The 23,327-nt window shown below is 48.4% G+C and overlaps 1 protein-coding gene across 3 annotated transcripts in view; it reads left to right on the top strand.

Annotated features, from left to right (window-relative positions):
- Positions 1 to 23,327, top strand: part of ZFHX3 (zinc finger homeobox 3) — a 233,148-nt gene that overhangs the window by 174,650 nt on the left and 35,171 nt on the right. For all 3 annotated transcript variants that reach the window (XM_035724976.1, XM_027617570.2, XM_027617571.2), the window contains one exon: positions 12,545 to 12,652. In XM_035724976.1, the coding sequence (XP_035580869.1) occupies positions 12,545 to 12,652 (108 nt within the window). The remainder of the gene's footprint in view (positions 1 to 12,544; positions 12,653 to 23,327) is intronic.

Genomic DNA, 23,327 nt, shown 5'->3' with positions numbered 1-23,327 from the left:
CCATTTTTATCCTTGCTATTATGCCTTTTGTCTCAAAATGGAAAGAAAAGCTGGATGCTGCTTTGAACAACTATGGTTCCACTCTTGGAATCCATTTGCTTCAGCCTTCCAGCTTTTCCACGGGCCTTTGCTTCTTTCTTTGCTCATCTTTGTGCCCATTCCGTTCATCCTCCTATGGATTTCCTGACCCCGTGGGCTTTGAGCCCCACCCCTCTCCAGGCCCCAGTCTCCTGGTCTGGAAAGTGGAGGCACTTGCTGTCAGCTCCCTCAAATCCCTCAAAACAAAGGCAGATCCCTCTGATGACCACCTTTCTGTAAACGGCCGGTAGTTCTTCCTCCTAAATCTGTTCACTCGTGCCTTTCTCTTAAAAGCCCAGTTTTCTGTTCTTCCAACTTGTCACCAGCATCTTCTAGCAGTTGAGTCAATTCGTAGAGTCTTTTCACACAGAAATTGAGCCCTTTTTTTTTTTTCCAGCCATCGTTTATATTGAATTTAAAGATACGGTTTTTTTGGTTTTGGTTGTTTTTTGTTTTTTGGGGGTTTTTTTGAAAGTTGCTCATTGGTTACTGTCTAAATCCTCCTCTTCCCCCGTTCTTCTTCCTTTTGATATTTAAAATTGTTGCTTGATAAGTGAGAAGTCATTCTCGTTTTTTCTTCCTAATCACTGAGCGATTTCATCTTCAAGACAGCATTGTGTTTCGGATACTTTTTGTTCACACCCTTGGCTTGCTTTATTCCCTTCCTTGCCATAAATGTTGGCCTTACAAAGTGAAGCAAACCCTTTCACTTGTTGCAGTCTTCATTTCCATATTCTCTCTCTGCCCCAGGGTCCATATTCCCATAGGAAGAGTTGTCCGCTTTCGGAAGTTTGGGGAGGATTCTGACTTAAGATATCCCCTTCCGGGAGCTTCTAGTCCTTTCTCCTGGTGCAGAAGAATGTAAATGTCCACCATTACTTCTTTTTTTTTTTTTTTTAAGATTTTATTTGTTTAATTTGCCAGAGACACAGTGAGAGAGGGAACACAAGCAGGGGGAGTGGGAGAGGGAGAAGCAGGCTTCCCGCGGAGCAGGGAGCCCGATGCGGGGCTCGATCCCGGGGCCCTGGGACCACGACCTGAGCCAAAGGCAGACACCCAACGACTGAGCCACCCAGGCGCCCCCACAATTACTTCTGTGAAGTAGGACCGTGTGCTGTCAGTTGCCACGGATCCCTTATTCCTGACTGTCCAACTCTTGGTCGCTGAATTTGCACTTTCTGCCCAGATCCTCAGTGACCTTCTCGTGTCTTGACACCATTTTCTTTCCCTTTGGTTTCGTGTGTTGTTGTCAAATGTTCCCACCATGAGAGACTATGGGTAAGAGTCTAGAATTTAGGTTCTTCTCTTGAGTTGTTTGCCTTGATGATTATGACTGTTTTTGTGCCTTAAAATGCATTACGGTGTCACATTGGTGTCACCTTCCAATGTGATGGACTGCATTCCCTTTCCGGGGATTCTAGCCTGTCCTTAGGGGGAAAGGCCCAGTAGGTGCACCCAGTCCTGAGGCTGAGCCTAAACATAGTTAGTAGCTCTGGGAGATTTGGTGATGGGCCGCTTTAGCTAAAATCATCGTGAAAGGTCAGGTGTGCTGGTGGTGGTGGTCTTCTGTCAAACCCCAGAAAAAGAACATTTCATTGAACGCGATCCAGATTTTTAAAATCTAGAGGCTTTGTATTCGACCACTGACATAACTTTGGAAGTTTCTCAAAGGGAGGGGGAAGATCCAAGAATTTTCTCTCTTCCTTTGGGCACAGAAGAGCTGTACAAGGTGCGTGTTAAAAATGACAACTTAGCAGCCCCATCTGCTTTTCCTCACGTGGATGCAGGAAAGCTCTGGAACATAAACCTTTGGATTTTCTCAGTCCCTCAGCTTCCTGCCTCACTTTCTTTGCAATTTCCTAGGAAAAAATGTCAGCTGAAATATGCCGCTGCTGCCGCCGCCTGGTTTTTCAGGCTGAAGTGTGCTGGGGGACTCTACGGTTTTGGAGAACGGCCCAGGTTTTTACTTTCCCCGTGTAGACGCATCCTTAAATGTCTCCGGTGTGACCGTAAATGCTTCTGGCACAGGCGGGCTCTTCTCTGTTTGCACGAGGCAGTGAACGCGCGGTAGGCACCTGAGGTGTCAGACTCCATTCCGGGCAGTCTCCAGGGTTCACGTGTATCTCTGGCGTGGGCTTCTGCGGTTCCCGGTGCCGTTAGGTCTGCGGGGATCTGTGTGCGTCTGCATGCATGCGCGGGTCTGGCCAAAGGAGAACAGGCTTAGTCGGTGCTTTTGTGGGTGCGGTGTTGCCCGAAGTTGGCCTGATGTTTTTTTCCTGGATTAGGTTTGGAAAGTGTCAGCCTTTGTTTGTGCTTTATTTTTATGAATCAGCTTGTTTTACCAGCTGTGCCTCTAAGTGGCTGATGATCATGCAAAACGCAGCTCATGGACAGGCCGTGGTGCTGCTGTCCACGAGTGGGAGTGGATGCCTATTTCTGCATGCACCCAGTGCTTCCCAGGGACAAGGCTGACTTCTTAATAGGCTCCAGACCCTTCGGACACTGGGCGTAAGACTGAGGCCACACACAGGCTGGGAATTCCAGCCCCTCGTTTGTTCTAGCCTGTGACTTAGACTCCTGGAGTCTATGGCTTTATTTTTCTGGGTTGGGTGCTGTTTGTTTTGATGGCCAGCCACAAAATGCTCACCTGTTTCTCTGATTTCAGTTTGCTTTTTTTTGCATATCCTCGCCTCACACAGTCCACCATTCCCTTGGGCGATGTCACCTCCTGTCTCCCCAGTGTTGTAAAGGCCTTGGGTCTGTACAGCCTCCTCTCCACCTTTCGTTCCATGCTGTCATTCCTGTATAGATTGCATCCATCAGCAGCGGACCGTCCTGTTACGAGAGCCATCCCGCAAGGTCTCACTTAGACCCATTAGGTTCTAATCACCGCCATCTAATATCACTTCTGGTACATCCTGTTCATTTCCCATACACCTTCATTTGTATATAGATGCTTAAGTACACTTACAGGCTTTGCTCGACTCTTTTCACCCATGTGTTCCCAACATTTTCCAATTAAAAATAAATAGGGTCTTTTTTTTGCATGAAGCATAAGCTCTCTCCCTGACACGCCAAGTCAGTTGCAATGCAGAAGGATGATACCAGTCTTTTTAACGGAAACTGTAAATTTTTTTTTATTTACACTCTTTCTATCACTCATGTGTGTTTATCTGTCCTGTCTTCTCCCCTCCAAACATGGAAGCCTGGCAGTGTTTATTTCCAGCAGAGTGTTACTGAAAGACAGATGCTTGTAGGGACTGCTTAGGCCTTGCACCTGGAATGTTAAAAAGCTTTCAGGCAGATCTGTTTGGGCAAAAAATGTCCTTTTCTGTAGAGGAGCGGGACTCGGAGGGAGATGGGACCCCATCAAAGAGGCTTCTCTTCCTCATCCCATGTGGGCATGAACCCCCAATTCTGACCATACTTCCAGACACCTTAGATGATGCCTCCAAATCCACGAAATGCTCTGTTGTACTGAGCAAACATTTGAGGCCCCTTCTTCCTCCATCAAGGCTGTCTTTCTACTAACCTTGGCTTTTCTCACCTTTACCCATCAGATACTCTGTTGTTAAGACTCTGTGACTTACTCTGTCCCCTCCTCCATGCGTTAGCGGCAGCGTATTGAGTTAGAATCATTATTTTCCTCCACTACTTTGTTTTTACCAGAGGGGGAAATAAAACACCCTTCTTGGTTTCAAGGGCCTTCTATTTTGCATGCCTCTTCTTTCTAGAACATTCCAGTTTGGTGTGAGGTTAAACTGTGCAAAATACTGTTTGAAAGAAAGGAGCAAAAGAGAAAGGAACTTGTCAAAATGCATTTGTTAGATCACGTTTTAAATGAAGTACAATTGAAGGTAGTTTTTGTCCAAAGAAAGGAAAAACCCCTGCAAATCCGCTGAGCTCCCAGAGAGCGCGCCTCCTTTGTCGTCGCCCTGACATTGAAGTGTAATTTTTCATGGTTATTTGGACTGGAAAATGGAGGGGGGGGACGGGGAGAGATGGGTCTGCGATTATTTCCCATAAATGACAACACAATCACATCACGCTCCGCTACAAACATGCTCGGGGAATTTGCCTTTTTACATTTCGTGTGTGAGAGCAGAGCGGCAGCCGTGGCTCTGTGGAAATCCGAGGGAGCTAATCCCCGCTGGATTCAGGCTCCTTCGGAGTTCTGGGACAGAGCTGGGTTTCTTGTTCGGTGTGGATTCCGACACCGTCTCAGGGTTGGGTTTGTGTTGTACACACTGGAACTCACATCTTTCGGTTATTTAAAGAGAGAGAGCGAGCGAGCACGCACGGCAACTCTTCCTGTGAACAGCCACCAGGCGAGTCAGCGGACATATTTAGTTCCCTGTGCTTTGTCACCGCACATTTGCTTTCATCCTTTCTGCATTTCTGCAGGGGGCAGCCCAGGTGCTTTTGCTAAGAACACAGATAAATGGAACTTGTTGCAATCCTGGCTCTAGGCGGTTCCTCCCTTTCTCTCCTCCCCTGACCCCCACCCACCCCTGTAATTTTAGCGCTGTTTTGACAGACTGTTGAGATGGACCAAGCGGCCTTGCCCAGGAGACGGAAGATGGCAGGGCCCGTCCCTCCCTGCACAACAAGAGCAGTTTGCAGCGGGCGCTCGGGCGCTCCGTGCTGTCCGCTCGGGAGGGCAGCCCCGGGAGGGGATGTTTTCTCCGGGAGACCTCCACAGGCCGTGGCCACTTTGGACCCATAAGATGCTCCCTCCCGTCGATGCGCAAGGCAGAGGTGACAATAAGTACAAAGCAAAGGGAGAAACTCCCCCCCGCCAGGCTCGTGTTCTTGTCGAGGCCGACCTGGCTTCACCCAGCAGGGGCTGCGCACGCAGGCTGCCGCACGCCCAGCCTTCCCAGGCTCCCTCCTGCCACACGATCCCCATTTTTCTTGTTTCTATAAACAGTGGCACGATCTTCAAATATACAAAAGCATAAATGGTCTCTATTCTCCAATTATTCATTTTAATAATACCCGGAGTTGCCTTCGGCGTGTTGATTCTTGAAGCCTGGTGCCAAAAGGCAGGGTCGCCGGGGGTGGGGGCCGGGGAAACGAGGTCAGGGTGGAGGCAGCGAGGAGGCCGAGGTCCTTCAGCGCTGCGTTTTCCTTCAGAGCTTTTCCCAAAGGCCCCCTGTGAGGGCTGGCAGGCCTCCACCACCTCTTCAGGCTCTATCCAGAACCTCCAGGCACTGTGGCCCGAGGTGTATTTGGTAAATGAACACCTAGTGGTCAGAAGATGTCTTGTGGTAAAATGATCCCTTAAAGGATCCGAGTGCACGAGAGCTCATCCCTAGAGGAAGGAAGTGTGTCTCCAGCCAAGCGCGTCCCTCACTTCCTCTCCTGCTCCCCGCCCCCTTTTCCCTTGGAGGACTGAAATCCACGTGTAGAAACATCACCTTCGACAAGGCAGTTTTGTTTGAAACAACTGGTTAGCACCTTGGCCACATTATTTTTTGAGAGGTGACCAGGGTGGGAAAATTCCCTGCCACGGCACCGGGCCCGACCCCCCCACCCCCACCCCCCGGACGGTTTTCCCCAGCTGGTAGAGAGGGGGCCTTGGCTGGCTGGCCCGGCCTGGCATGGAGCTTAGGTTGGTAAGAAAATGGACAGGACTGAAGACCGGGGCCACCTGGAGGGGAGGCCTCCCTCTGCCTCCCCCGGGCTCTGTTCCGTAGATCCCGTGCAAGAGAGGGACTTCGGAAGGACCTGGGCTAGCAGGAGTGCAGGGGGCCAGCTTGCCTGTCCTCCCTGTCTGTCCTCATGTCTGTTGGGAAAGAAGTGGTGTCTTATCCTGAGAAGGCGGGAGAGTATTACACTTCTGATGAATTAAATGAGTGCTCCAGGCTTGCAGCCTTGGAGCCCCTTCCTGCTTCACGCCCCTCACACACACACCCCACCCCCTCATTCTTTGCCCCTTTAAGGTTTCCTGTGTACACTGGGATAGTTGTATTTCAGAATGTTCCCCTGGCCAGCGTCAGTTTGGATTCCTGGACCGTTCATCTTGTGATTTGGCATTTCCCTCAATTAATCTCTACCCTGTTAAGATGTAGAAAGTAGAATGGACCAGTTTTGCCTGAAGTTAAAGTAATATTCATGTGATTACCCACAAGGAACTTTCAAGGGAGATTTTAAGTTTCCCGTTCCGTGCGTCGGCATGAAAACATGCAGTCACCTTCACCAAGATGCTAAGTGTAAAGTGTCTTAAGAGAACGCTACGCATTTGTGGTAAGCCAAGCCACCTTCATTTAAGGGAAAATTTCTGGGACTGCGGTATGGTCGACCAGAAAACCTAATTGCTCGAAGCTATGTCTCATGTAGTCTCCAGCCATATGGCCAGGGCTGGCAAGAGACACCACTGGAGTAAAACCCTGGAGTAGATGTTTGAGAGAGTGTGTTTGGGAATGTTGTAGAATGGATTATCGCATCCTGGATCTGGAGGTTACTGTGCAGTTAGGAAGAAGCCCAGGGCACACGGACAGTCCCCCACCGGTCAGACCTGTGGTCATCATTCAGTGAAATCATACTTGCCAAAGTGTCAGGGCTGGGGAACGGCATAGTTAGTCGCAAGCATCGCTACCATTTACCTCTTCCTCCCTGGCTTGAAGAGGGGAGACAAGACTAGGGTTGAAGAGCTGGGAGCAACAGGGCTATCTGTCTGTCAGCATTGTCCATCATATCCTGTTACAAGTTTCTGTTATAGCAGAATTTTAACACACTGGATCTTAGTAGAAGCAAGCGGTCTAGGCCTTAAGAGTCATCTTTTATACGGTGGGAAATGATTTGACCTGTATTTGCAAAAATAAAGCATGCATATTCCGTAGAAGAGGCACAGCCGTGAGAGATTTCCTATGGATAACCAAAGGCCAGCGGGATTGGGCACACTTGGAGTGTTCCGCCCTTGTTTTCCAGTTGTGCCAACCAACGTTTCAGAAGGACAGCAGATTGGCCACAGTGTCCTACCCTAAGTCTATGGCCACAGAGTGTAGTGTAGTGCCTGCACGGGACTTAGAGGGACAGGAAGACAGGACACAATCATGGAGTCCCACCCGCTACCCACCAAGACACCCCGCGTAGGGGGCCGCCACCTCCCGTGGTACTCCTGATGGGCCTGATGTTGCAGGCCTTTCTCACTTGCTGCTGTGGTTGTCCTTGGTTAATTAGGCTGAAAATGGGGAACGGAAAAGCTTTAACCCTATCTTCAAAGTAGGCTGATTGGTTATTTTGTTTTCAAAGAAGAGGTCCTGTATACAATTAAAACTTGTTTCTGGTAAACCTCATTCCAGGAAAGATGAGCTTTTAACAAAAGGCTTTTGACAGCTGCAGGCTATTTCATTTTTTTTAATGCCGAATGAAAAATCAATACATTTTTCTGGGTTATACATATTCAGAACAGGCCTGATATTTCCATTATAATGGAAAGTGGGTGTCTGTGCACATCTCGCCTGTCAGAGCCGCACCACCGCATTTTCCAAGCCACTGCTAAATATTTCAAACCCGATTTGATTGTGGTTCATGACAGCTAATGTTTCTCAGTTCTTGAGCCTGCCGACAGGCGAACGCACTTTATTCCCCCCCCAAATACGGCTCACCCCAAAGAAAAAGGAAAAAAACAATTTCGTTCTTCAGGGATCCCGGATCGTTGTATTATTTAAGTAACACGATCGCCCGAGAGCCTTGGGTACAGACACCCTGATTCTTAGGAGAATTTCCAAATTTCTGTCACATCGAGGCACTCCAGGGGCTTTGTTGGGCTTGAGGGAAGGTTCGAATCGATCTCCGTCCTCCTGTGAAGAGTTGGGAACGGAGGGCCTCGTCTCCAGTCGTTGACTGACTCCCCTTCCTTTGAGTCCAAGAGCAGTTTGTGAAGGACACCCTGTGGGCGTGGCCCTCGGCCCCAGGTACCCCAGGTACGGGGTGAGCAGGATTGTGTTTCTGGCACCCCACCCGGCACGTTTTCTTGGGTAACGCATTGGGGAGATGTGTGTGGTGGCGGTGAGCGCCGACTTGACCATGACGCCACCTCCGTTCTCGCCTCTGCCCGGGGCTCCTCTCACACACCAGTTTCCAGGTTGTTCATGAAATGGTCGCACATCACCACGGGGCTGCCAGTTGGCACGCACACCTCCTTCGGGAGCAGATCTACCACACGTTGGGGAATCATGCAGTCACCTTCGCCAACATGCTAAGTGTAAGGTATGTTCAGAGAACAGTTTGCGTTTGTGGTGAGCAAAACCACCCCGAGTGAAGGGAAATTTTCTGCAGCCACGGTATCATCACCTCAAAAACCTAAGGTGCCCCAGGAACCCTTCCCTTTGAAATCCTTGCACTTGGGGGCCGTGTGCTCAGCCAGGAGACAGGCGTGAGCAGGCTGAGTTTGGCCTGAGTGCTAGTAAGTGCTGTCTGGGAGAAGCAGTTGTGAAAAGGAGGCAGGGATGGAAATCGATTTTTTTTAAAGACCTGCGGCCACTGTTTTATGTGGAGGTTGAAGGCAGAAGGGATACCAGGAAGACCTCACAGTCATTCAAGATTTGCTTCTGGTTCCCTAGCCCTTTAACGTGAAAATACATTCAAATAGGAGGGGTGCCCTCGTTTGAGGGCCCCCTTGGGATGTACCCATCAAAGTCGGCTTCTGCTGTAGAGGTTGTGGAGGCAGCTTCTCTGGAGTCTTCTAAAAAGCAGACATTCTTACCTGGCTTGTGCTGGGCCTGCTGCCCCCTGCCAGGAACAGGCAGGGCGTAGGGAGCTGAGATGACCTCCTCACATCGGCCCGGGCTTTGCCCTTGAGAAAACATGCCTGGTGTGTTCTGCTTGGTTCTGAAATAGTACTAAACTCCTGGGGAATAGATGGTTTTGATTTGTCCATTTCAGTCTTCAAAGTGGCACAGCGACTTCTGTGTGTCTTAGGGAAGGGAAACAACTTCGCCAACTGAGGGAAAGACAGGATTTTCCAGATAAAACCGGATCATTGATCCATCAAGTCTTCACTGGTTCCCACCATCTGTCAGTAGCTGATATTATTTAGGGGGGAAAACAATCGACTTCCGTAATGACCCCGGCCAGTTGCCACTGACTTCACGGGTGGAAAATGCAATCTGTGATCTGGGGGAAACTGCCCTCCCCCACTCCTTGTTCGAACGGCACGTGGGTGTCAAATATACATCCCTAAGGGGAGCAAGGTCTAGATAACCAGCCCCAGGAGCTCAGACTGTGTGGACGCCGTTGCTCCCTGGGTCCCCACATTGTGTTCCCATGCAGGGACACCAGACCCTTCCTTGGGGGCCCGAGGCCTGGGTCTTAGTGAGTGGGGGTTTCTTTAGGCTTTGGAGACCCATTAAACATGGGCCGCCTGCAGAGCACTGTGGGTCTGAGCCATCCAGACAAATTCGTAGTTTGTATCTCTGTTTTTTCATCATTTCTCTACCTTTATTGGTATTCAGGGCTCACAGTTTTCTGGTTACTGTCAGCCTGGGCTTTCATCCATTTTAAAGAGCTATTTTTCCTCTTGCTGTTGATGATGATGGTATAAAGACAGATGGTGTAACTGCTTATGAATGTCCTATTTTATTTCCCCGGGACCAGACAGTTCACTTGAAGACGTGTATTATTTCCACATGCTCAGGTTGGGCGGCCCAGACAGTGTCTGCTTCCGCAGCGTGCTGCCCTTCCAGGCCTCGCCATGCAGAGGGCGACACCTGTAGGTCGTAGGTGGAACTGCAGGGAAGTGCCTGCCCGGCTGAAGGAGACCCGGTTTTTAGTTGGGGGTGAGGACTCTGATCCCCTTGTGAAGGAAGCTGTCCAGGAGTTTCCTGATTGTTCCTTCTCCCACCAAGCATATAACAGCCTTTTAGTGAGTGAGTGACAAATGATAACATTAAACCTGGGAACTGAAAAAGAAGAGGATTTGATATTTAAATCGTAAAAATAAAGAAGAAAAGCGGGTGGGGGGGGGGGGAGAAACACCACAAGTTCCTGATTTCACCTCTGTCCTCCATCCTCTCTTTGGAACTCCTCAGCTGCCTTCACTTTTCTGCTTGTAGTAGGGCAGGGAGGGAATGAGGGCTCCAAGAATATTCACAAAGCACTGTGCGGTTTTCCTTGCTCGTCATATCCACGATGTACTTATTCTTCACACTCTGTATCTTCTGAATAAGATTTGTTTGGAAAGGCTCAGAGAACTGGGGTCAGTGCCAGAGTGACTGTGAGTTCTCAGCTCTGCAGCCCACGTGATGTGGAGGAGAGCGGTGCTGGCCTTGGGGGTGGCCTCCCAGGGGGTCAGTCCTTTCCCTCCTCTGCAGGGCAGCACCCCAGACACTGTTCACAGCAGGGTCTTGTCTGTTTTGTATGTGACAGACTCTCTCCATCTAAGGTGACCATGTGTGTGTGTGTGTGTGTGTGTGTGTGTGTGTGTGTGTGTGAGAGAGAGAGAGAGAGAGAGAGAGGTGGAGCCATTCAGCCATCTCTACATAATCAAATTTGATTAATACCTACACCACTACAGATAGTTTGTGTCGCAGCATGTACGGGGGCAAAGGATTGTATTTTAAGGGCCCTCATTCTTTCGGGTAGGCCCAATTTAATATTGATTGACTGAATTCTGGTATCACCATTCAAAGATGAATTTTATAATTACAGTGTTGAACAGTTTTATCAAAAGTGTAAAAAATGTGCATTGAACATCCTGCCTGGACATAATGAAGACTGTGCATACATCATACTGTGTAACTCACATGTTATTCTCGACTAACATTTGTATATAACATTTTTTCTCTACTCAATGATGTATGGTGTTCATATGGCACCGTATATCAGATTGACCTTAAACCATGGTTGCCTGATTTTTCTCAGAACTGAGGATGGGTATGGGGAGACTTGCTGTTAACTTTACTGTGCAGTGAGACAAAAGGGAGATACAGAGATCAGATGTGGGGTTCCTTCCTTCCCTCTTACTTGGAGGTGAAAATAAGCATGCTCTTATTTCATCTGTGTTCCCCATGACTGCCTCATAAATCCCCTGTTGGAGGGAATGAAGAATGTTCCCCGACCCCAAGTTCAGTTTTCCAGTCTTTGGACTTCCACTGTCTTTTTGGGAAGAATTAGGAAAATCGGACTCTTAAGTAGATACTTTCTTCCTCAAGAGTTTTGTAAACCCTCTGAGGTCATTTTATTCTGAACTCCTTTTACTTCTTTTGTGTGTTGAAATTTAGAAGCTATTTTCTGCAGGGTTGGGGAGGGTAACACCTTGAAACATTGAAAGGTAGGGTAGTGGATCCAGAGACCTAGGGTGACATTGGTCAGAGCCTGGAATCTAATACCTGGTCCCCACGCATCCGGGCTGGTTCCAGCCTCGGGTGATGGACGTGCGCAGCCAGGTTCTCATCCCAGGAAGGTGTACTCTTCAAAGTCTGCGAATAATGTCATCATTAACCCACCTCGGTTAGCCTGCCTTATTCATTCATTTAACCCATCCTTAATGAGCGTTTTGGATAATGATCCAGAGTGCAAGGGGAGCAGAAGAGAAATGTCTCACCTCCTTTCCCTCAGCATCGATAGGGCATCTTAGCCTCTTCCTTCCCACATGGGCAGGTGGAGTTTTATTGCAGGAGTAGCCTCATGTTGGAAATGACCATTCTTTGTCTTCACCCAAAGCATTATATGTTGAGGTAGAGAGAATTTCCATGGCTAGTTTTAAACCAGTGATGGGTAAAGAATGGACTGACTTCAAAAGGAAAATACATGATTCTCTTGCACATTTTTTTTCCCTTTCTCTACAAATCTAGCTTCTCGCCACTGACGCCTGGCAGGCCTACAGATGTTGTTTGTACAGATGTTGTTTGTTTTCTAGAACTCTTCACATTAATGAAATCCTATCACTAATATTCTGTGATCCTTCAGACTGTGAGTGACTGTTAAAAACCAAACAAACAGAAAACCAACAACACCTCCCGCCGCGGTCTGGCACATGCACCCGCACTGCGAGGCCTCTGAAGGGTCAGCGACAGGGTCTGGTGTGGTTCAAATCCAGGACGCGCTGGGGTTGGGGCTAGGCAAGAGACGACATGTGGCTCCTTTCTTGCGTTTTCAAGTGCAAAAGACTTGTATGCAACTTCAGGAATTTAGATGGAGTTATTTCTTCAACAGGACTGGCTTTCCAATATTAAAAGCTCAAATGAGGCATTCAGAATCCATCTGGAGATATGTAATATCCACAAGTCTAAAACGAGTCAGTCTCCTACCAGTGAGTGGGGACGGGAAGGCCCTGCTGCTTACCTAGACCTCGGCACAGCCGAAGTACAGTCAGCCTTTTGGGGGCTACGGTGAAGACACGAGGGACCATCACTGGCATCTCTGTGTTGTGCTCTGTAATTCTTTGGAGTAGGAGCCGAGAGTCCTTCATCTTCTGTCCACTTTTGATCCTTGACATTCTGTTTTCCTTCTCTTTCAGAAGAAGCCATTGAAGATGTTGAAGGGCCCAGTGACGCGGCTGCTGATCCAGAGGAGCTTGCTAAAGACCAGGAGAGTGGAGGCGAGAAGGACCAGAGCAAGTGGACAGGTAGTGTGTGTGTGTGTGTGTGGCTCCCGAGCCCCCGACATTTCTCCCCTGGAAGCGTGACGCCAACAAGTCAGGGAGAAGATGCATCCTTCATCTCCCCCGAAAAACTGTCGGTTCTGTGCAGCGGGAGAAGGATATGGGTTTTGCTTTTTTGAGTGGTCTGCTTCATTCTCCTCCTCTTAGGTTATATTAAAGAATTTCTAAAGTGTTTCCTAAATGGCCCCCAGACCAGCTTGTTTATTGAGCATCCAGGTGTCTGGCCCTATGCCAGGGGCTTCTGTGTTGGTGAGGTCACGTTTCTTCCATGGCTCCTCCCTGGCGTGCGTCGCCCTTGATGTGAGTCTTCCTCCGTTGAAGGTCCAGTCATCTAGGCCCTTCCCCCTGAGGCCCAGTGGAGGGGTTTGCCCTGTACACCTTGACTGGGGTCACCCCTGGATCTCCAAGCCGTCAGCAGTGAAGGGGGGGCTTTGTTCTGCACATCGTGTCTCCTACCTTGCCTCTAGGGTGAGCGCCCACACCCTGAAGTGCACCCAAAATCGGGCAGGCAGTGAAGCCAGGCAGAAGGACGTGTTACCGAAATCAGAAGCAGCAGAAGTCAGGGAAGGAAGTGCTCTTTCTGGAAAACTTGGTGTTGTGAGAAGGGCAACAGGCATCTCTTGTGATGATAGGATCGCTATATTGGAGGAAAGAAGAGCTGAGCCTGAGAGGAAACGTTTAGGCCTTGTGGAGGAGAGGAGCAAAGTTGTTTCTGAGAAGACTTCTCAGGACAGATAAGTCTCCCAGAAACCACCACAGTTATTAGAGGAAATGATATGACAAGCAACAGAAATTATTTTATTTGGTCAACCTAATTCTTACTGCCTTCCATTATTAATACTGTAATACTTTGTGTTTTTTCGAGAAAATATTTACCTTCTGGAGTCTGTATTGGTTGGGCCTTTGTTACTTTTCCAGGCACGACTGTTCTTAAATCATGTTCAGTGTTGGCCTTCACTATTTAAACAAGATACAGAATCTTGGAGAGAGGCCAGGAGAGAGCAATGAAAATCACTGAAGGCTGAGAAATATTGCCTCTGAAAAGAGGCTGAAGAAATTGGGGCTATTCAGTCTGTAAAAGAGAAATTCAAGAGGCAGCTTAACAGCTTCCAAATTTCAGGAGGGCTGGGGCGGAGTAGGCCCTGTTCAGTGTTTCCTGGGACACAGAGACAGAGTGTCACGGCAGTTGAGCGAACGAAACCGTCCCCTTTGGAACTGTGGTGGCCAGAGGCCCGCGCTTGAGAGACACTGAGGGATGGGGCCGAGCACCCCGGGAAGGGTTGCAAGGGCGGACCAGGAGGTAGGGCACAGATGTCTCTCCTCAGAGGCCTTCTGCACCGGGGAGTATCACCGACCGAGACCCGGCTTTCTGCTGTACACAGACTTTGCAGACAGCGGTGACCTGGGGAAGAGGTTTTCACGCACACTGTCGAAAGGCCGAGTAACCTTCCAGGCCATCTGTCCTTCGTTTTCACAGTTTGTGAAACTGTGGCTTCACCTTTCTGTGCCTCCGTTTCTCACCCGAGATGGGGATTAAAAGTAGTACCTACTTTCAGAGGATCACTGTGAGGATTATTTGAATATGGGAATCCTAGAACAGTGCCTGGCATATAGGAAGCTCTGCCTTAGGGAGGTTTTTGTTGTTTTAATAATTTGGTTAAATAAGATGAGGAAAACTAGTAGCAGTTTCTCTTCGGGTCCTTTCCTGTGAACGTGAAACTGTCGCCAGGCAGCTTGTGGCTTTGAGGAATTTCGAGAAGCGGAGGGAGAACATGTAAGAGCTTACTGCATCGTGTCGACAGTCTGTGTGGGCGGTGCCTGCATTCTGCACGCTGAGGACACTGAGTCAGTGACACGACGTGACTGCCATTTGCGAAATTCCTCCTGTGCCAGGCAACCGGGAGCGCCGTAAAAATGAGCGTCTCTCATAAAGCCCCGCATTCTCATTCGTTTGTTCACTCATTCGTTCGTTCAAGCAGCAGACTGTACTTTATGTCCAGAAGACAGAGGAGAGAGAGAGCGAGACCGTGGACGAGTAACTCAGAGGTGCCCCTTAGTCGGATAGTAGTAAAGAGAGAAGGGGAAGTTCTTTGCTGACTCCTGCAAATGATCCTCTTTTGACCCGAAGCATAATTTCGTCTATGTTGTCTGAGTGTGTAATGACAGGCTTTATTAAGGCACTTGAGCCGATTTGATCTTGGAATCGATAACAGGTGGCAGCAACCTCTTCGCGGCTTTCTTTGGGATCCTTACTATTTTATATAAAAAAAAAAATCTGCGTTTGTTCCATTTATGCCCTAAATTGAGCTGTTCCTTTCTGATTAAATGTGATGGGGAGCGCTTCCTCCCAGCAAATAAATAAATAGTGATTTCACAATTTGTACCGTTGATTAGTGGCCGCTTACGGTGCGGATTAATAATATTTCAAATGAGCCTGGATAATTGGCATTTTCTCGGCTATTGATTATGTAGTTTGGGGTTTGTGCAGGAATGGATAATCTTTACTAAAAATTTTTAGTCATTTATTTTTATGTTGGAAGAGAACTCCTGGTGTCCATTTCGGTGTCCATTGGCCACCGTCTTTGGGCTTCCTTTATGGAGGTGTCAGGTGTTTGACCTCAAGTGGCAGTGGGGCAGGCAAGATGGTGCTTTGAATCCCAGCAGCATCCACGCCACGGTCCGGGGCTGGGTCGCTCCCACGTGCAGGGCACTGGGCAGGATTCCACTGATCCCACGTTCCATGAGATGACAGTAGGGACTGTCACTCTGGGAACGGAGCACTCCCCCGGGCTTTCAGGAAGAGCTGTAGTCCTCAGAACAGCGTTGCTGTAGATCAGTGCCATCCCACGGAGCTTCCTGGGCTGATGAAGATGTTCCGCCCTGTGCAGTATAGTAGGGACTACTAGCCGTAGTGGCTCTTAAGCCCTTCAAGCGTGGCTGGTACTACTGAGGAACCGAATTTTCAATTGTATTTCATTGTAATGAATTGAAATGTAGCTCTTTAAATCTGGACAGTGCAGCTCTAGATACTCAGAAGGAGCAACACTACCCCTGAAAGGGTGCCTCCCAGCTGCTCTAACTGGGTGCCAGGCACCATTCTAGTGCGCCACACCTGTGCTTCCCAGCAGGCGTGCCAGGAACGGCTCACAGGTGCACAGGGACTGATCTGTACAGCCCTTGAGTTGGCCCAGGAGGCGGGGGCGGGGTGGGTGGCCAGGGGAAGGGGGGCTGCTGAAGCCGGGGTCCGTTGCAGTTTCATCTGCCTGTACTCACTTGCCACTGTTTTCTGTGTGTGCCGCGATATGAAAGAGAGTTGGGAATCTCTGCTTTACCCACGTTATTTCATTGGGTTCCTACCCCTCACTCTGTGAGGCAGGTGCTGTAAGTGACCCCCCCCCGCCCCCCCAGGCCCCCTGCCATTGTGCAGAGAAGCAAACTGAGCCCGGGATGGCTGAGCTCGTGCAGGTTGCCAAAAAGGCATGCAGCGAGGTTCAGGTTTGTTGAGCAGCCCTGCTGCTTAGGACGGAGCCTGAGCTTGTACCGGTAGTGTCCCGCTTCTCCAGGAATGCGATTTTTCAGCAGAGTCATTAGATCTTTCTTTCACCTCTGTTCTAAGTGTGGCGAGTAGCATTCTCCCTAAGTGGTACAGCAGTGACAGGAGCATGACAGCCAGTGAGATGGTCCACCGTGAGTTTACCTCATAGTAGGTCCACGTTTTGCTCAGTCTGAAAGCAGGTCGGTGAAGCAGACCACTCAGCAGATGGCCTTGGCCTCCCAAAGCCTCGGGCATCTCATCTGTAAAACATGGATGGATGACACCTGCCACCACACCCTGGGTTCCATGATGAGGGCTCTTGAGGGCTCCATGATGGCACGTGGTGGCCCTTGATAAACCCTTCAGCCATCCCACCTCTTCGGGGTGAGTGTGATGCACTCTTGTGGGCCAACGGAGGGTGCAGGAGGGTTCTTTGAAGCTCAGTCTCTTTCCTAATGCACAGCAATTTCCACCGTCCAACTTTGTGGTTTTCTCTTTTGAAACATGAAAACGATCCCTTGTTCTCTTTTAGCTGTGTGGATTTAAAAGTGTGTGTTCTAGATTGAAGAGGCCCCAGTGTCGGCAACTGAACAATAATTAATGCAGTGATTATCCAATCAACTGTTAATTGCTATAAATTAAGTGATATACAATTAATGTGATGCTTTATCACCAATAATTAGGGGAAAAAATTGAACTCTTGGCAAAGAATCATAGCAAGATGGTTATTTAAATCCTGTAGCCGCCATGGTTTCCAGCCACAGAGCACTAAACTGGGTCTAGTTAAGCTAATTTGAGACAAGATGACCAGGGGGTGTTGGTGCTTGAAAACACAAAGATGGGCCCATAGCCCAACTGAAAATACCAACATGATAATGCTTCCAAAATCCTTAATTGACGTCTCTGTCTGTATTTTTGGAAAATTTTGAGTTAGAATTGTAGTTTGAGTGTTGTTTTTCTAGGAGAATGGCCTGAAGGGATTTTATTTTAATTTTTTTTTCTTAAATTCATGATGCTCACCTAACACAGAGCAATTAGTGCAGTGGAGTGTCCCTGATTTGAATCTATGGAAGATTGCTATTAAAAGGCGGTATTAATGGGCCGGCAAGGTCTGGGCGACTGTGAGGGGAAAAGTGTGTTTATGGGGTATGGTGCTGGCAGGCATGATTTCAATCGGGTTTGACATGTTTAACATAAATGTATAGTGTACGGCTCTTGCTGCATATGAATAATTCCTACAGACCCATAGCCTTTCTAATTACTGAGGTTGAAAAAAAGCAGGTCAGGCACATCCTGGTGGAAATCTATTACCAGCCCTCCCCCTAGTCTCCCTGTTGTTTACAGCTTTGTGTAAATAGGGATTTCATTGTATGGGGACTAGTGCCTGAAGTGTGATCTGTGACAGAGAATGGAAAGGGGATGAAAAAATACCCCCCCCCCTTTTTTTTCCCTCCAAATTGAGTCCATTAAGACAAAAGACTGTATGCGGAGAGGGAGCATTCTGGGTCTCGAGAAGCATTGGCCTGCTTAGGAGTCCAAAGCCCCCGGCTCGAGGCCTCATTCTGCTGACCAGACAAGCTCCACAACCTCAGGTCTCCGGTCCTCAGTTTCAAAATCTGTAGAATGGCAGGTTTGGACTAAACAGTTCTGGGATACATTAAAAAATAGAATTTGGGGAGGAATAGCTGTACGGGAGCATCTTGGGGAATAATAATTTCTAAAGTTGGAATGCTGGTAACTTGCCAGGATTCCCCTAGTCTCCCACCAGGTGAGATGGCATGGGTCAGGACCCTGCATCGAGAGTTCAGAGAGGCCCCTTCAGCTTTTTCCATGAGGGCAGGACAGTCCCAGGCCGCCTTTCTTGGCGCGGTATCAGAGCTCCACATGCTCTCTCACCTGGTCCTGTGTTGTCAGAGCTCCGTGTGATGAGGACATCAGGGGAGGAGCTCCCGGAGATTGGTGTGGGCGCCTTTGAGTGGCTCCCCATCCCAGCTCTGTTTTTGGCTGAAAAGTGCTACCACCATACCTCTCCAGAAATCATTTCAGCCTGAGTCTCTGTCCTTCTGGCGTTTGGTTCCATTTTTCTACCTCACCCAAAAGTAAATTTGTCTTTGCAGTAGGGTGTGTGTGAGGGAATGCTGGGAGCCTGGCTCACATGGCTCCTTTGTGGTTCGCATTCCTGCCAACGGAAACCATTTTTGGTTTTACGTTTCACACACGGATGGGAATTGTGCAGCACTGTGGTCTTTTCCAGAGTCCTCCGTTCCCCTCCCCCACCTCCACTCCCACCTTCCTTTTTTTCCAGGTCTCTTTCAATATAACTTGGCTGCTCAAAGTGACTGCAGGCAGAATTCTGCCTCACAATTGGAAACAAACCATTCGAACTATTTTTATGTTGGGAAGCAAAAATAGATATAGGGTGTGGTGTATATCTGGACTCGCCTGAATTCCAGTAATTCAGAGGTCTTGGCTTTGAGAATTTATATTGTAAATTGTAAGAGAGGGAAAGGGACCACATCAATGGAGGCAATATTTTTGCATGCAGTAACAAAATGAGCGGAGATAATCTAAGGCAGATACGGCATACGCAAAAAAGTAAGGAACTCACTTTCTAGAAGGGACACCATATGTAATCACATAACTGCGGTACAGTGTGATGAGAGTTGTCATCAAGGTGTAGATAAAGGGCAGTGGAAATGTAGATTAAGGAGCATGTCATTTTTCATCACTCTAGAAAATACCTTATAGATTTGCATATTACTCAGGCAAAGGGGCCATGTGAATCTTGCTTTGTTTCAGTTTGAGCTTTTGTGCTGATGGGGGAAGCACCTCTGTTATTAGAATCATGATCATGATTTAAAAAACAACAACAACAAAAACACCATAGTGCCTTCCTCAGGGGTTAGCTGAGCATTTTCATTAGGCTCTCGCATTCTTCCTGGCCCAACACTCTTTCTATTTTGCAGACGAGAGAAGTACGACACATAGATGGTGAACACCTGGGTGCAAGATTGGTGCTCAAACCCCAATTGGCCTTGTGGATCCGGGATATATTCCCCACATCATAAAGCTAAAGAACACATAACATGGTAGCTTTCTCTTACTATGTGAAGATTGGAAGAGGAGACTTGAAAATCCCGTTTCTCTAGTTGTCAGACAGGATTGTGAGCTCTTTATGATCTGAACTTTGTGTCATTCACTTGTTTTTGTTTGTTTGCTTAGTAAGACTTTCCCTTTTTAGAGCAGTTTTGAGTTTACAATAGAACTGACAGGGAGGTACAGAGATTTCCCATATACTCTCTGCCCTTACACATACATACATAGTTTCCCCCATAATCAACACTCACCAGAATGGACCTTTTTTTTTTTTTTTTTTTAACAGGTGATGAACCGTTGACACATCAGAAATTACCCAAAGTCCATAGTTTATCTTAGGATTCACTCTTCGTGCTGTACATGCTGTGGGTTTGAACAAAAGCATACTGACATATATCCATCATTATATCCCATTGTGTGTTTCCACTGCCCTAAACGTCTTCTGTGCCCTGCCTCTTCACCTCTCCCCAACATGGCATCCATTCATTTCTTTAATCTCCAGCACTTAGCAAGTGCTTGATACTGTTTGAGTATTTCATTAACAACTGGTTTGGTGAAATACCGTGACTATAAACATTTTCAAGTCCAAGTCATTCTACTTTGTGCTTTTTAGACATCAAACCTGTGGGTTAGTAGGATTGCTCCATGTTAATATGTAGAAACGGCAAATGTAGGGTATCTCTGCTTCTTTAAAAACCAGGCCTCTCACGGACCTGTATTATTTCCCAGAGATGTTTCTAAAAATGAAACCATAGCAAGCAGCGTTTGAGCTCTTGCCCTGTGCCGGACGCTGTGGTAGGCTTTGTATGCCTGATCTCTCGGCAGCCTCACAGAAACCCTGTGAGTAGACACTGCGATCCCGCTGACAGATGAGGAAACTGAGAGCTCATTGTATCACGTCAAATGCTCGAGGTCACCCAGCCAGGTTGGGAACCAACGTGTGGTCAGCGCTGCAAACTGCTGTGCTTCGTTACCTAGCAAGGGGGAACCGAGGCCTTTGTATAAAGGGACCTCGGTCGTAGGAAAAGAGCATGTGGGAAACATCCATTCTGGAGGAGTCCCTGAAGTTGCGCCAGAGCCACCTCCCCAGCCCTTCAGAGTGCTCTGAGCCAACTGCACGTGGGACCCAGTGGGTACAGAGAAAGCAGGGATGCAAATGCGCGTGGGGCCCTCCTCTGTCTGTACTGTGCAGAAGACCAAGACGAGACCTTTCCAGTCTTCTTGGCCCTTTAAACCCACACGGGAAAGTGGAGAATCGTTGGCATTTTTCCACCCTTGAAGGGGCCTGAGTGATGATTTCTTTCTTCCCCAAGTACAGATTCTCACACCGTTCTGCTGAACCTGAACTAGAAAAAAACAAACAAACAAACCAAAAGACAGAAAACAACCCTGAGCAGATCATGGGGGTAGTTGATTTGAAAGGGGGCTGAGAAGTTCAGTTCAGAGCTCTTGGTGTCTGTCAGTATGCTGGACCTGGATTTTATGTGTTCGTGTTCACAAGTTCACTTTCATTCTCAAAATTTAGTATTTTAGGAAGATAGGTTTGGAATGGAGAAGAAACTGGAAGAGTATTGTTTTATTCCAGTCTCTGGGAATCTGTGTTGTGCTGGGGCTCAGAGACCCTAACTAACCTAATTAATGTTTGATTTGATGGGGACTGGATGAACCTCTGTAAATTAACTTTGGCCTAGTCTCTGAACGACCCACAATTGCCCCCTTGTTTTGACCTACATCTTACACCTCTGGACTTTTTCTTCTGTCAGTGCAAGGGTCTCTGAGGTCCTTGCCACTCTGGTTTTCTCCAAATCCCTGGTCTTCACAATCCTGTAATTAAGCCAGGGGGCAGACTGATCGTGTAGCCCCTCCTATACCCCGGACCGTGGCCCTCCGTCCTCAAGGACGCTATGACCACCGTTGCAGATGGCATCTCTGCACAGCGCAGGAGGCCAGGATACTTTGGGGGAACTGACAAGGGGCCGGAAGCGGGCACCTCAAAGTGAGGAGTCGGGGCTTGACCCTTGGGGTCCCTAGCCCCCGGCACTCAAGCCAGGCTCATGGTGGCAGCCCAGTGTCTAGAAGTTATTAAATAACCTGACAGCCACTGTTGGTCTAAAAGGGGGTAGCTGGTGGCTCTGTTTTGTAAAGGTGGTTCCTTCTCAAACCTGATACACAGGGAACAAGGTATCTCCCAACCGAATTGTGCGATGGCCTTTTGGGAGCTCAAATCAGTACAGTTAAGCAGCCTTATGCATATTTCAGCAAGGAATTAATGTAACAGATTGATGCCTCTGATGTGGGGCTTAGCACTGTTTTCTCCCCAAAGATGCAAAGCAAGGGCAGCAGCCAGCAGTCGGCACGGGCCCGCCATTCCACCCTGAGGCTGCTTACTGGGAAAGCAGAGGCCACACAGCACAGTGTGACCCTCCTTTCCCAGACTGCTGACTTGTACGCGCAGGGGCTAGTGTGGACCTCTGCATCCCTCTCAGGGCTGAGGCAAAGGGGACCTTGGGTTGGTGAGGCCTGCGGATGCCAAGACCAGGCAAGCCAGCACTGGAAAGATGCTTCCTCCTTCTGCAAAGTGGGAAGAGCCCACAAGCGTCTGCCCTTTTCACAGAGGTTCTCCAGGACTCATAGGAAGAACAAGACTTCATACGCAAGGCGGTCTGTCATTATTTTGGATTATACTACCGGCAGAGCATATGGAGGCTATTCCTCTGAATTTTTGGCTTTGAAAATGTGTCTACATTTGTTTTAGAGCAGGCAGGTTCCCTGAGGGACAGCCATATTTAGTCTTTAACCTTTGACCCGAGGGGGGAAAACATCTAGCTTTGAGAGCAGGCCTGGCCTTCTTCCGTGAGCAGAGAGGATGAGAGTGTCTTGTCAGCAGCAGTCATTTGGAAGTGGATTGGCAGATCCACCTACACCTGCTGGGCCCCCTCATTTAATTCTGGGCCCCACCAATTACAGAAAGCACCGACTCTGATGGCAGTTCTCAAAGTAAGGTCCGTGAGGCATCAGCATCACTCAGGAACTCCCTAGAAATGCAAATCCTCTGAATCAGACCTATTATGGGGGGTGTGGCCCGCTATCTGTGTTTTGACAAGTCCTCCCAGGGATTTCTGACTCACACTTGAGTCTGAGAACCTTGGGGCTGTGATCTCGTGACATGCATGAGGTTTCGAGAACTATTTCTCATTTAACTGAATGGCAGGTCCTGAGCCCCTGCTGGGTGCAGTAGGTACCGAGCTTTCCCGAAAGGCAGAAGTGCCTAGAAGAGGCCCAAAGCCTGAGTCTTGGCAGATACCATCTCAGATAGCAGGATTGGAAGTGAGAGGGAAGTTTGGTCAGAGACACAGGGTCACAAAGAAGAGTGATTGAAGGCCTAGAAATCTTTGCCAGAACACTGGCTATGGGAAACACGAGGGAGGGGGACACGGGGCCTCTGTGTACTGTCCATGCAACCTCCTGTGAATCTGTAATTCTTTCCAGATAAAAAGCAAAAAGAAAATCATTAAAATAATAACAGCAGCAGCAATAATAATAGCAACAGCAGTACCTAAGATCTTCTGCATTTCCAAACTGTTGGCCTATCTAGTTCACATCTGACTTGGAAGAGAAAAATAATTAGCGGTTCCCCGAGTACAAGTTACACCCATCTGTAGTATTATTACTCAGATTTTCTCTGAACCCTTTATAGAAACAGAAAGACACGTCTGATAAGTTGATGATACCATTTGTCTTACTCTCCCCATCTAGTCCTATTCTTGTACCTCTTGAGTAGGTGGTTGTACTTCTCTAAAATGCTTTCCAGGGACATACACAAGCAGCGTAGCTTGCAGTTACAGAGAATGAGACTGTGTCTGAATAGAAGGTTCTTAACCCCACTGGGCTGGAGTTTGAGATGTATCCCACATCTCTGGGCAGGGAAGGGAGAGGAGCCCCACGGCACGGAGACCACCGCCCTGGGTGTGTGTAACCAGTGCATGCCTCCGATTCCTCTTTGAAACA

Source organism: Zalophus californianus, chromosome 17, assembly GCF_009762305.2.
Source record: "Zalophus californianus isolate mZalCal1 chromosome 17, mZalCal1.pri.v2, whole genome shotgun sequence".
In the NCBI taxonomy this organism is placed as follows: domain Eukaryota; kingdom Metazoa; phylum Chordata; class Mammalia; order Carnivora; family Otariidae; genus Zalophus; species Zalophus californianus.
Note: the sequence above shows the minus strand (reverse complement) of the source record. Positions and strands in the feature narration are given on the sequence as shown.